Here is a 15,478-nt window from a genome sequence, read left to right as displayed (position 1 = left end):
GTGTTCCCACTCTTGGGATTTCCCCCCTAAATCAGGGATTTTGAAGTCTTTTAGGGGCAAACTTTTTCATATAGGGATTGTGGAATTTTTAGGAAATTTTACAAATCTTCTGGCCTTTAAGGGATTTCTAGGGTTTCAGCCACAGAAAATCCTCTTCCGACCCGAAAAGGAAAATGGGACGGAAGTAGTTTTCCGTCCCATTTATCCAAAAATCTGATAGTCTGGACACACCATAAAAGGAGTTAAGGATATTTTGCACAGTCGATTCGCAAGCTCATTTTGTTTCAATGCTTCCCAATGCTGGATAGAGGCCTCTTGGAGACGACGACAACAACAACTAAATTGACTTAGTAGTCAAGAGAAGAGGGGTCCGAAACTCTTTTAACACTGCTAATCATTTGAAGAAAACCTGGTAAAGGTTCAGATTAGGGACCCCAGCAGTCAAGGTGCAAAGGTACTGCTCTATTAAACTAAGACTTGAAGAAGGACTATGTGAATTCAGCGAATGCATTCCAATTTAATTGAATGACCCAAGTGTTACCTTCCGAAAAATCCTCAGAGCTGCACAATCTTTTTACATAGAAGCTATGCAGCAGATCCAAACTCGTCCTCGTTTAGATGATGACATTTACAAATGTTCAGAAATGGTTGACCCGTATCAAATCAGTGACTACGGCCTGGTTCACTCCAACCCTTTGTTCGAAAGTACTGGAAAGTATAATGGTATAGAAACAAAATTGAACAGGAATATAGGAAGCAAAGTCTCATCAATGTTGAAGATATTAAAATATGGATTTTGTTACCTACTAGCGTTTGGTTTTTTGGAAGAAAACTTCCAGAACCGAGGTATACGCAAATTTAGAATTGGCCGTTATATTTGTGCTTTCTCTTCCTTTCTCAAACGTATAAGTCGAAAGGTTTTCTAGTGCATTAAAAATCTTAAGAGATGGACGTGCATTAAAAGACGGACAGACGGAATAAGCTTAAAATGGAAACGTTGCGTAGAATTCTGAAAACAAAATATGATATGAAGTGGGCCCAAGAAAGTTTCCCATGCTTTGGCTGGGACGAGCATCTAGTGCTACACATGAAAGCAGTCGAGGTTTCTCTTACCATCGGAAGAAAAAGGATGAAAGTGCTAATACGATTCTGACTAAAAATAGATTTCCTTTATTTTTTTTTATCAATATAACCGGATACTGAGGCAACTAATGGATTGTTCACATTGGTACGATAAGCAGTGTGGCAGTATAAGCCAAATTTTCTAAAATAACTATTTAAAACAAATATTTATTTCGACCACCATATCCAGTGACGTACTGATACAACCAATTAAGCTCTCTGATTGGTCATGCGTAACAGAAAACAGAATTGAAATCTATTTTTCTCACTCGTCTTTCTACGTCGAATACGCCTTTTTCCACCTTACTACATGAATGTGAACACCTATAATTATATTATAATTATTATTATACTAGCTGTTGGGGTGGCGCTTCGCGCCACCCCAACACCTAGTTGGTGGGGGCGCTTCGCGCCCCCCCCCCAAGCCCCCCCGCGCGCGTAAGTTGTTACGCGCCATATTAGTTACGCGCCATTGTAGTTGTGTCCCTATGTCCCACCTGTGAATATAGATAGATATATATATATATATATATATATATATATATATATATATATATATATATATATATATATATATATATATATATATATATATATATATATATATATATATATATATATATATATATATATATATATATATATATATATATATATATATATATATATATATATATATATATATATGTTTTTAACTACGTAAAACTTGCGAATATACAACATTCTTTGCTGTCCCATTGTCTGTGCATATAAATAGATTGTCAGGTTTACCGACTCTTGAACATGCAACATATAATGGTCCATGGGAAAACAATCCGTATTCAGATCTATACCTCATGATTCTAATGATTGCCCTTGAGCTTTGTTGATGGTGATTGCTAATCGACCATTCCCTGAGTCGCCATCGTCATTTATATATCCCCCTGTGCACCCCGGCGTCCCCTTTGTAGTTATGTCCCTGTGTCCCGGTCGTCATTTATATTCCCTGTGTCCCGGTCGTCATTTGTGTCCCGGTGTTCCAGTCTGTGATTTCTCTTTGAGTGTCCCGGGCGTCATTTATATTCCTTGTGTCCCGGTGTCCCGGTCGTCATTTATATCCCCCTGTGCCCCCCGGCGTCCCCATTGTAGTTGTGTCCCTGTGTCCCGGTCGTCATTTATATTCCCTGTGTCCCGGTCGTCATTTGTATCCCGGTGTCCCGGTCTGTATATACATTCGTTTTTTAGTTTTGTTTTTCTCCTTTATTTTTTTCCTTTTTTCTTTTTTTTCTTTTTTAGTTTATTTAGATTTTTAGATTTTTTAGTTTTTTTATTAGTTTTTAGTTTTTTTGTAGTTTTTACCATTTTTTTAGTTTTTTTAGTTTTTTTTTTACATATGTCCTGGTCGTCATTTATACTCCCTGTGTCCCGGTCGTCATTTGTGTCTCGGTGCTTTGTTGATTGCTAATTTATATTATATTTATATTTATATTTTTTATATTTATTAATATTTTTTTAGTTTTCTTTTTCTCTTATTTTTCAGTTTTTTCCTTTTTTTTTAGTTTTTTCTTTTTTAGTTTTTAGTTTTTTTTTTGTTTTTTACCTTTTTTTAGTTTTTTTATTAGTTTTTAGTTTTTTTTTAGTTTTTGCCTTTTTTTAGTTTTTTCAGTTTTTTTTAGTTTTTAGTTTTTTACCTTTTTTTAGTTTTTTTTAGTTTTTTAGCTTTTTTAGTTTTTTTTCTTTTTAGTTTTTTTTGTAGTTTTTACCTTTTTTAGTTTTTTTTCTTCTTTTGTATTAGTGTGAAATAATTCAGACGTCATATGCGGACAAACACGACGTCACTCGACAGACAGACAGACAGACATAACCCACAAACAACTTATTTTTATATATATTTATTCATATTTTTTTAGTTTTCTTTTTCTCTTTTATTTTTCAGTTTTTTCCTTTTTTTTAGTTTTTTTCTTTTTTAGTTTTTAGTTTTTTACCTTTTTTTAGTTTTTTTTAGTTTTTTAGCTTTTTTAGTTTTTTTATTAGTTTATATTTTTTTTGTAGTTTTTGCCTTTTTTTATTTTTTTCAGTTTTTTTTTAGTTATTAGATTTTTACCTTTTTTTTAGTTTTTTTTAGTTTTTTAGCTTTTTTAGTTTTTTTTTCTTTTTAGTTTTTTTTTGTAGTTTTTACCTTTTTTAGTTTTTTTCTTCTTTTGTATTAGTGTGAAATAATTCAGACGTCATATGCGGACAAACATGACGTCACCTGATCCACACACAGACAACTTATTTTTATATATATAGATTATATTATTGTATTATTATTATAATATATTATATTATTATATTATATTACTATTATTATTATTATATTATAATTATTATTATATTATAAACAAATAATTATTTTGTTTTTACCTTTGCTGCATTGCTCAAAGTACATATTAAGCAACTTTCTATCCTTAAAATCCGTTAAAATTCATATTTTCATTCATATTTTATTTTATAAATTTGTCTACAGATAACTTTTTTTTTAAGTATTTATGTTAAGATATGCACAACACAATATTAAAACAAGTCAAAGCAAAATAATGCTTGAAAAAGCGACCGGTTGGATATTATTAATGCCAAACCACTGTACTAATTCAAATAAAAACGGAGGTGTTGCAAAAACAGCAATAGGGAAGGAAAAAATTATGGCAAAGAAAAAAAAAATTATTCACATGGTCCAGAATTCGGAATCTGACACCGGAATCTGCAAATCAAAATCGAACTTAACTAGTCGATAATTGCAAAGCATTGTTTTAAACATCAAAAGAAGATATTTGGTACAAGTAAAGGTCTTGAGTTGCAAAATAAGTCATCTTGAACAAATGCTATTAAAAGTCAGTATAACAAGGCTTTACTAGTAATTTGGAAAGTAGTCTGAAAATGGGGAAACCTGTATGGATTTGGTATTGAAGATGGGGATTTCTAGGGATTTATCTCCAGCCTTTTAGGGATTTAAAAAAATATGAAGTGGAAACACTGGAACCAAGGGCTAAGACGGTATGACTTGGTCTTTCAGTGCTAGTGCTAGGTTTCTATGTAAGTATTTAAAAGTTATGCTTGTTACTAATAACACCGGTGATACTGATCATCTCGACAGTCGTTTGAGGGAGCATGGGACTACCTATTGATGTTTGAAGTCATTAGAAGGCGGAGTCTCTAAATCAAAGGGTAATCTTTCAACAAAGTTTAATCAGAAAATTGAATTTATTTAGCTGTTTTTGGATGTTTGACTGTGATTATTGTTACCAATTTTTAACCAGAAATAACTTCTAAAAATGATAGTTAAATACTTCTTAGAAATATAATAAAAAGTAAAATAAATATAGTTTAATAAGGTTTCAAAATCTAATTGAAAGTGTATTTCCGAAATATTATACTTCATTATTAATTGGTATTACTGTCAGCTCGAGAAGAATTAATAAAGCCCCCTATTTAAAACAAGTAAATAGAAATGAAAAGCATTAATTGCTTTAAAAAAAAGGTTTGAAACATTGTTCGTGTCATCATTAGTCACTGATTGTCTCCACTCGTGTTAACTAGAAATTGTCAGCGGTATTGATGGTTAGTTCGTATAACAGGCAGTTGTTACTCTGAGACAACATTGCTTGATAAGATAAGCATAGACCGTCGTCCTTATATCCTTGGTATCGGCTTGATAGCTCTCAAAAGAATACTGAGGTAGTCAAATAGTTTTTTCTTCTTATCCAAGTTATATAAAATATTTAAAAATTTATCTTTTAAATCCATGTTCTTTCAACATTTCTTACATGTTTCATAAAAAACGGACTGAATTGAGATTGATTTTCTTATCCCAGTAGTTGAATGATAGATTTGTCTTCAGTTTATTGATTCAGATGTCCCTTCGATGAGACAATAATTGGGAATTTCAGATATGTTACCAATTCTGAAAATGTTTGTTAAGAGATAGTACATTCTATTCTGATTGGAATCTCATAGGAAAGAACCACGTGCACCTATGTTTTTGATTGACCCAGGAAACTCTTACTGGCTAAGAAAATTCTGATCTTTTCTATATTAATACCTTCCTTCTCTGGAAGTATTTGTGAAAGGAATCTTGAATAGTTTGTTATGGGAAAATTTCAATTTACAAAACCCTTATTGCGGATGAAATTTTGGTTTTGGATTTGGCGAATGAAATTTTAATCTGGTGTCTAATGGAATTCAATTCTATAAGTCTACTCCGACCCTTATACAGATCATGTACCGACGCGTAACAATTGGTTGACAGTCAATATGCTATATCGTAGGGATGCGTGCTCATTGCTTAGGAAAACTTACGGTTAGCAAAAAAAAGAAGAAAATACAAGGATTTGTATCTATGCATAGTCTACGGTCTTAAAATAGAATTATGTCATTTCAAACATAAATCCACAAATCCAGTTTTCCAAGTGAAATTAGTTGGCTATCTCAATAAAACGTATTTATAGGCCCAAAAATTAATTTTTTTTATAACTTTTAGCGTCTTAATTTATGATTTTTCTGTGGACTGACTGGCTGCTTGGCTAAATCTCTGGACAACTCTTTTATCCTAATGCTTCTTTGTGTGGTTGCGATGCTAAGCATGTATTTGGATATACAAATACAGTATATCCACTTCGTAGGGAAGTTTGAAGCCGAAGGCAGGAACGGCTGGAAAGAGGTGACACAGACTTTTAGCTAGCTAAACAGCCGGTGAAGCCTTCCCTCACAAAATTCTAAAGAAAACCTAATGAGAAGAACCCAGAAAACGGTTTTGTGGCCAGTGTAACTCACATAAGAAAACCGCTGCAGACATTCGTCCGTTTCCTCAATGGGGAGTTGTCAGTGAAGAAAAACAAAATTATCAAAGCGACGAGAGACTAAAAACTGTGTGGTGTTAAAAAGAGTTGGACAGAACAGAATGTTAAACACATAGAATTAAAAAGGAAACTTAAAATCAAGGTTACAAAATATACGATGGGTTTAATCCTGTCATATCGATGGATTCATCAAAATACATTAAAACCTAAACTGCATTAGTTACTGTTGCCAAATCCTGAAACTAATAAAGCTAACTAAGAAATAAATGTACAATTGAGTAACTCACATGGATTGTTTGCGGATTGTTTTTTTAAAAATGTTAGCAAAATGAATAAACTGTTTGAGATTTTGCGAGTTCTGGGTGCAAGAATAGGTTTGAAAATTAATGTTAAGAAGACTTAAGTCGCAGTGATGGTGAAGATGTGATGTTAGGCAACGAGAAGATCAATCAAGTGGACAGCTTCACTTACCTAGGTAGTATTATTAGTATTGACGGTGGATGCAGTCAAGATGTTAAAAGTAGAATAACCAAGGCCTAGGGTGTTTTTCACAGTTGAAAAAGTTTGGAAGAATAAAAAGTTAAGTCTGCGAATCAAGATTAGAATATTGGAAGCTACAGTGATGACAGTGGTCAAGTATGGTTCTGAAGCGTGGGCGCTCTGAAAAATGGAGCAGGATTTGCTAGATGTTTTTCCAGAAAAGTCGCTTACGGATTGTTTTGGGTTTCAACTGACTGACCGTATTTTAAACAGTAAGCTGTACGAAAAATGTGATTCAATCTCGCTGTCTATCCCTATAATGAGATAAATTTTAAGACTGCTTGGACACGTCCTGCGGGTGAAGGATGGCAGATTGCCATAGATCATCCTTGTCAGCCAACCATCTAGGGCCAAAAAAAGCTGGTAGTCCCTGGATGAGGTGGAAGGAGGTCGTAAGAAAAGATTTTGGGGAAGTTGGATCTGTACGGGAGAATGTAAAGAGGGAGGCATTAAATAGATTGGGATGGAGGAGAAGCGTGTGTAACTCTGTTGGCTTCAGGCGGCTTCGTATTGCAGTGAGTTGTTAGTAGTGGTAGTAATCCAGAACAAGACTTTCTGTTTGTTACTTTAATGTTCCTATTCGTTCTGAACATTGCGAAGCAGTTATCTATTTTACCACATTTTTTAGTATATATCTCATGGAGTTAAGTTGACTTGGCACTGGAAGTTCTCGGTTTTGTCTCGTGGTATGATCATTAAGCTGCAAAATATAATCCATCGCATTTCTGTATCTAGTTCTGAATTTCAATTTGTTGCTGTTGTCATAGCTTAGCCAAGCATGACAGTCCTGGTCACTTATCCACAGCAAAAGAGCGATTCTTGCACCCAAAAATATAGACGTCCACGAAATCAACAATATTGTTTTGACCAAGATTCGAGACCAGGTAGTCCTTTACAAGTCAGTCGACACAGTTTTGGAACCAAATGAAGCGGTTAATTATCCATCTGAATTTTTAAATTCCGTGGATCTTTCAGGGTTTCCACCACACGTGCTACAACTAAAAATAGGCGTACCAATAATACTTTTAAGAAATATCAACCCACCAAAGCTTTGCAATGGCACGCGACTTGCCGTAAAAAAAAAAAACAATGGAAAACCTAATAGAGGCCACAATCTTGACAGGGCCTTTTGAGGGTGAGGCTGTTCTTATTCCTCGTATTCCCATGATTCCAACGGATCTGCCTTTTCAATTCAAAAGATTGCAATTCCCAATTCGATTAGCATTTGCAATCACCATTAACAAAGCTCAAGGTCAATCATTAGAAAATTGTTGTATAGATCTTAATACTGATTGTTTTTCCCATGGACAATTGTACGTTGCATGTTCGAGGGTCGGTAAACCTGACAATTTATTTATATTTAGCGACAATTGGACAGCGAAGAATGTTGTATATTCGCAAGTTCTACGCAGTTAATTTGTATTGTATCTATCTATCTATATAAAAACGAGTTGTGTGTATGCATGTTTGTTTGTTTGTAAAAAGAGCGTTTGCATATGACGTCATTATTAGTACATAAGGCTTTGTATATGCACAGACAATGGGAAAGCCAAGAATGTTGTATATTCGCAAGTTTTACGTAGTTTGAAACACATATATAAATCTATCTATATTCACAGGTGGGACACAGGGACACAACTACAATGGCGCGTAACGACTTACGCGCGCGGTGGGGCTTGGGGGGCGCGAAGCGCCCCACCAACTAGGTGTTGGGGTGATTGACTCATAAGATGATTACCAAATTGTGTGTTCAATCATACTTTGATTCTCCTGATTTAAATAGCTCTTCCTTTAAAAAAAAAAAAAAACTCTTTGAAAAGGTTTTAACGATTATCTCGTGTGTGTTTTTATCATCTTTAGGCATGACATGGACGGTTTTCTACTTTTATTTAATAAAATATTTAATGGTTAATAAAATCAAGGGATAAGATATAAAACGGCCTACAAGAGGTTTCTGTATGTTACCCCCTTGCCCTGTAAAATAAGTTTAAAAGGGCTTTACTTCTATCACCATTATTTCTACTTTAATCTTAGTATTAGAAAATGTAAAACCCTTCTATCAGCCATTTCTCTTCATTAATTAAATGTTTTTGGCCAATTTTATAGTCTTTAAAAATGTGACAGAAAGTAAAAGAGTCCTAGGCTTGTATAGACTTATGAACCTTTTTTTTTGCAGTAAAAAAAAAAAAAAAAAAAAACAGAGAAAAAACCATGCTTGTGTCAAATATTGATTTCACCTTTGCTGATGTAGAACATTTTTGTACCGAAGCCCTTTTGTTCACCTGAAATATTACAATATTGAAATTTTAAATTTACTTTATATTTAGACCTGAACCGCGAGGAACCAGTGATGAATCCGAGCCAAATGAAATCAACCGGGAAGCACCACCTAGTAGAACATCGTCGTCAAAAATTACAGGTAACAGAACAGGCTGTGAAGCTTCATTTACCTCCTTATGTAAATATATTAGAAAAAATATAAACCTTAGATACATTGGTGGGGGGGTATAAGAATTATTAGTTCTAAAAAAATATATATAGTAACTTTAGCTTTATAATAGATTATAGCTTTATAAACCAGAAGATTGTGCTTCTTTTACTTAATTCATGACTAAAGTTTGTTTTTCAAGCCTTTAACTGATTTACATATTTTCAGAAAAGAAAGCTAGATCTTTCTTTGTAATTTGACTAGAGAGAAAATGCTTGGTCATTTCTGCAGCAGCTGTGTATGCGTCGTTTTGAATAAGTCCGCTGGATTAAGTTTTATAGTCAGGAATGGCTATAGAACTTAATGTAAAGTTCAACGGTTCTTTTCCTGTTTTGAACCTCAGATAGACATCTCTTTCCTGAAGTTGATGTCTTTCTGATATTTAGATACTATTTTGGTTTTTGATGCTTGTTACCATTCCCAACTATCAGCCGATTTCAGAAACAAATCAGAAACGTGTTCCATTAAGCAAGGTTCTTCCTAATTCTTGGATCCAATTTGTCAAAAAATTTTCGAAGTTCGACCAAAATGAGTCTCGTCAGGTCCTCAGAAGATGACCTAAATACGGTTCGGTTTAATGGATTGCTGCTGAGCTCGCACGGTCTGTTCACTTCAAAAATTTCTCAATCCAAGAGAAAAACGGCTTCGGTTATAGCAATGTCCCTTTTGTAGTTTTAATACACTTGGTTTCTAGAGCAAACTCTGGTGCCCGGTCGGTCAGCTTAGTATGAAAACAATTTCTTGCATAGTCGCCATATAGACAGGTTTTTAAATATAAGAATTGAATATCTTTAAAAAGCTGCGATTTGAAGGGAAGCTTTATTTTACCGGTATTTAATGATCTCAGAATCTCTGAGGAATTGAAATATCATGGCTTTCCATAATGAAGATTTTACACGTTTAAACCTACCCCCTTTGTCTCCCTTTTTATGCACAATCTAGGCCAGGTCAAGTCCGCTAAATAAATAGGCTAAATAAATATGGGGACCCCTTAGAAAGAATATGAAGTCTTACTTATGCGGGCAATCATAACAAAGCTCCTTTGTTCTAATAATGGTTTTTCAATGTAAGATAAAATCTTGATCTTTTTTATGGACTCATATTCCTTATGTCAAGTAGTTTTTTTTTAATCCAAGCGGTTTCTGTTTTGTCATCAATTTCTGCAATCCGATTGGCCGTGCAAAAAGTTGGCCGTGCAAAATAAAAAAAAAAAAAAAATATTGTTTCTCGAAGAAGTGCAGCTGACAACAACCTCATCACTGTGACTTGGGAATCGTGGCAGTTAAATATATTTACCTAATTAAGAAGTCAAAGATAAATTCTGAATGCGAAAAAACTCCAAGCTTAACTCTTTCTTTAATATCTTCGGATTTGGGATATAGGCTATAGAGTCAGCCGTTTAGGTTTTTGGAAACTTGCCAGGTTTTTCACTTTCATTCTGTCCGCTTTATCTGGTTTAGGATTAAGGTATACCAATTTTATAACACTTTAGATCAAATTTCCATTTGTAATTAAAAGACTAAAGGAGGATCAGATTTTTTTTTTCAATATGAAAAGGAAAAATTTGTTATTTCCAATTTCCTCTATAATTTGACGTGAATTGGTGGTCTGGTCGTACGGATGGGATGATGTGACGGCCCTAGTCAACATTTCCTATAATAGCAGCTGAATATAAAGCAAGCATAAGTATGGAATGCATGACATATTTGAGAAATTTTCAAGATTCCAGGTCGTAACCCTTGAGCTTCATGCATGCCCCTGAGCGCTATATTTACTTGATTGCTAATTACTTGAAATCCGTAATTACTTAGTTACCCGGTCGTCATTTGTGTCCCGGTGCTTTGTTGATGGTGATTGCTAATCGAACATTCCTTGTGTCCCGGTCGCTTTCTCTTTGAGTGTCCAGGTCGTCATTTATATTCCCTATGTTTCGGTGTCCCGGTCGTCATTTGTGTCCCGATGTCCCGGTCTGTAATTTCGTCAGTCGAAAACATGACGTCAGTCGACACACAAACATGACGTCACTCGACAGATACACACACACACACACACAGACAACTTATTTTTATTATATAGATACATAAGCGATTGTAAGTACATACTTCCTGGTGTATAAGCGTGAAATAGTGGAAGTTAAGGGCCTGTATTCAACACGCACATAGGTCTTCTTTTATGTTTCTTGACTTTTGTTGATTGACCATTTTTAATTTTTTTGATGTTCGTGACTTTTTTTTCTTGACAATTTTTCTTGGCAAACACACAGTCACAGTAAACTCATATCATACTAACTCATAGTGAACTATTAAGCCCTTAAACAAAATTTACTAGACCTTATAACTGGACTGATGCTGGAAGTATATTTTCCTTTCTAACTCATTTCTATTCTATATTTTATGGGTTTGAGGCTTTCTGCATAACTACAGTTTATTTCCTCTTGTCTCTGAAATTGATTTAAACTTTGGAATCTGTCACTTTTTCCTGGGTTCTAGAACTGTTGCCAAAACGTGGGTGCGATGGTTTGAATCATATTTTTACATTTGCATGAAGTCATGGCACACGTAATAAAATTAAGATTTTGGAGGCAACGTAGAAGCAGAGGTGTTACTAGCTGAAAGGTTTATAGGGGGAGTGGAATCTAAAGGTTGGGTAGTAATTCCTACCGACTGGTTTGGGTGATGTTGCTATTATAATTACCTTATTTTCTTTTTCTTTTTTTACTGACTGATCTTTTTTCATTGAATTTTTGTCATTTATTTCTATCAGCCCATTTACGTAAAAAAAAAATTAACCAGTAAAACCGTGGTGCTTTGCGCTACTATTTCAGCTACTAAATTTTTTGTACCGACTGGCTGAAAGGATTGTGGGTTTGCGTTCACCCTCCCCCCCATTCGTGAAGCCCCTGGGTAAAAGTGGTATTATAAAATATTGAGTGTCCCGGTCGTCATTTATATTCCCTATGTGCCGGTGTCCCGATCGTCATTTGTGTCCTGATGTCCCGGTCTGTAATTTCGTCAGTCGAAAACATGACGTCAGTCAACACACAAACATGACGTCACCCGACAGTCCCCCACACACACAGACAACTTATTTTTATATATATAGATAAGTTATTTAAAAAAAAAAAGCTTGAAAATGTTTGTTAGTACACTGGACGTTTTTTAATGCATGACTCCGAACATTATTTGAAATAAAATGATTATCAACCTCCTCTTATCTGATACTAAAATATCTGCTATCATTCAACGATTCTCTGCAGCATTTATGGTTCAAAATTTGATTTATTTTGTTAATCCATCCTGGCACATATGAAAAAGCTAGTTGTGAGTGGGGAAGGGGAGAGGCGCAAATTCGAAAAAATAGCAAACAGACAGATTGTATAACAAATATATGAAACTATGGGAATAATCGTTGGCGTCTCAGTATTTTCCGGGGGGGGGGGTTGAGGGATGTTGACAAGCTAAAAGTTTGCACCCTTCCTGCACACGTACATGAAACCATGATTTAATATGCTAATTAATTATAGTCAATTTCAAGGAAGAGCATTGGGAGTAATTATATTAACGTATTTCTTAGAAAACTTCTATTTTGACTAAATAATGTGCACACTTGTGGATTTTCAGAAGGAAGCGTGTACGCATTGTTTCATTTTGGAAACAGGGGTGAGAGGCCAACTCGGAAAAACGAAAAAATTGGCAAATTATGCGTAAGAAGGGCGAAATTGTACAAAAATATTTGAAGCTGCTGCTAGGGGAACGGATCCCGAGGCCTTGTGAGCGTACGAAGGGATATACAAAAGGCGTATATAATAATAAACTATTATACTATCAACTATAACCATTAATAATAAACTATACGTAAGGCGTATATAAGGCGTACGAAGGGATGTACGAAGAATCTTCAATGAGGTTGTATGCATTGCAGAGGTGGCTCCAAGCTTGCAACCGGGGCCTTGCGATCTTCCAGATTATAATTTTTTTTTAGGAGTTTCTGACATTAAGTTATTGTTTATGTACTAGTTCATATAAGTTTATTATGGTAAATACACAAACAAATAAATAAATTAAACAACACTTTCGCGCTGGAGAAAATCTGAGGGTTTGCGGTCGCGCGAAAGTCCACACAACTACTTACCTATTAACTCGACTATGTGTTTCAAACTAGACTATTTAATTTAAACTATTATAAATAAACCAAAACTAAATAAATCATAACCTATATATATATATATATATATATATATATATATATATATATATATATATATATATATATATATATATATATATATATATATATATATATATATATATATATATATATATATATATATATATGTGTGTGTGTGTGTGTGTGAAAAATAGATAAATAAATAAATAACTGAAGTAAAGACAATAATTGATAAATAGAAACATAACAAAGAATAATGATAACAAATCAAGTCTCCATCACTCATCAATACTCAACTCCCCCTCCACTCAAGCCCCACCGTAGTCCCTGCCCACCCTTACCTTCCCAACTCCCCATACCTCTCCAGCTCCTGTTCCTCCCCTACCCGACCAACTACCCATAATAAAATTCAGCAACTTCCCCTCAAAAAATAATCTTTTAGATTCTTTTTAAGCTGAGGTACGTGTTCCGCCTCATTAATGCTCAATGGTAGCTCATTCCATACAGATGGACCAAGGTTTTTCATTGAAAATGAAGACCTGGTACCACGACGAAAATCAACAACTATATTATCACTTTGCCTAGTTCCATAATTATGCAGGTCACTATTAATTTGGTAAAGACTCTTAAAAACATCAGGGGTTAAACTATTCAGACACTGAAGCATAAATACTGCAGCTTGATAATCTCTTATCTGACCTACATTAAGGAGCTTCAGGGACCTAAAACAAGCCCAGGTGTCATGTACATCCTGGATATACCCTCTGATTGCTCTAACAGCTTTGTTTTGTAGAACTTGCACCCTTCTATAGTTGCATAAGAAGTTACTGCTCCATAGGAGGCAACCGTATGAAATATATGGATAAACCAACGAATAATATGTAGCTAGAAATATTCTTTGAGGGAGAAAGTGCTGCAGACGTCGAAGTATGCCTACCCCACGGGCAATTTTTGATGAAATTCCGTCACTGTAATATTTCCATCCTAGATGACAATCAAGATAAAAACCAAGGTAGCGGAGATGATCAACTTGCTGAACTTTACAGAACGTCAACAAAAATGTCTTGTGAACTTTTACACACAATAGACTTAATGAAGCGAAAACCTTCAGCCTTTCCAATGCGAGATTCGCTTTTCTCACCATGTCCTTCACAGATAAGGCAAATATAGTTAAAACGGTATCATCTGCAAACGAGATAAGATACACATCTTTCAAATAAAGACCCATGAGATCAACACAGATGAGGTAAAGCAGCGGACATAACACTGATCCTTGTGGTACTCCAAACGTCATTGGAAATGCTGCTGAGCGCACATCATTCAACACTACTTTGAGGGATCTTCCTGTGAGATAACTTTTGAACCACTTTAAGTACTTTCCGCGGACACCTAACGACTCCATCCGACTTAGTAGTGTTTGAAAATCAACTGCATCGAATGCTTTGCGAATATCTATAAATACGGACAGAGTTGTTTCACCTCTGTCCATACCGCTGATAATTGATTCCATAAGTTGTTGCAAAGCATTCGTCATCCAGTGCTCTTTGCGAAATCCGAATTTGGTCTCACTCAGCAAACCGTTAGCCTGAAGGAAACTATATAGACATTTATAAACAACTTTTTCTAATAATTTCGAAAACAGTGAAAGGATTGAAATCGGTTTCCAGTTCTAAATTTCCTTTTTAGGGCCACCCTTATGAAGTGGTATCACTTTCGCAACTTTTAACTGATCGGGGAAAATGCCCTTTTCAAGTGGCAGGTTTATAATAAAAAGCAGACACGGTAGAATGTAATGTATCATTGCCTTAAACGCTTGAAGAGATCAGCCATCCACTCCCGCAGAATTTGATTTCAGAGTTTTTATTAGTTTCAGCAGTTCATCACTTGTACACGGATCGAAGGCTAATTCAAAACTCTCACCTGTATTATCACATATAATGCATTCTTGAGCCTGCTGACATCTATTTTTTCCTTTGTTTTGCACTAATACCAATATTAGAGAAAAAATTACCAAACTTATTCGCAATTCCAGACTTATCATCAGGGACGAACCCTTCAAGTTGTACTTCATTCCCTCCAAGTTTAGCATTCCCACCGGTCACTTCATTTATCAGTTTCCATGTTTCTTTCATATCTCCTTTACTATTTGAAAACTTCTATCGTAATATTTGGTCATAGCTTTGCGACGTAATTTGTTCACTAAATTGCGCTGTTTTTTTTTTTAACAATTCGTACGACCATCAGATCTTCTAGATATCTTTGATAAAGCTCAATCCTTAGCTTTCTTTCTTTCAGTATTCCTTTCGTTATCCATGGCCTGCGGGGTTACTGTTGCTTCAATTTT

At 34.8% G+C, this 15,478-nt stretch overlaps 1 protein-coding gene across 4 annotated transcripts in view; it reads left to right on the top strand.

Annotated features, from left to right (window-relative positions):
* Positions 1–15,478, top strand: part of LOC136037111 (early estrogen-induced gene 1 protein-like) — an 84,792-nt gene that overhangs the window by 45,388 nt on the left and 23,926 nt on the right. For all 4 annotated transcript variants that reach the window (XM_065719580.1, XM_065719582.1, XM_065719581.1 and 1 more), the window contains one exon: positions 8,807–8,898. In XM_065719580.1, the coding sequence (XP_065575652.1) occupies positions 8,807–8,898 (92 nt within the window). The remainder of the gene's footprint in view (positions 1–8,806; positions 8,899–15,478) is intronic.

The sequence above is a fragment of the Artemia franciscana genome, chromosome 16 (assembly GCF_032884065.1).
Source record: "Artemia franciscana chromosome 16, ASM3288406v1, whole genome shotgun sequence".
Classification (NCBI taxonomy): domain Eukaryota; kingdom Metazoa; phylum Arthropoda; class Branchiopoda; order Anostraca; family Artemiidae; genus Artemia; species Artemia franciscana.
The sequence above is the reverse complement of the archived record's forward strand: the minus strand, read 5'-3'. Positions and strand labels throughout refer to the sequence as shown.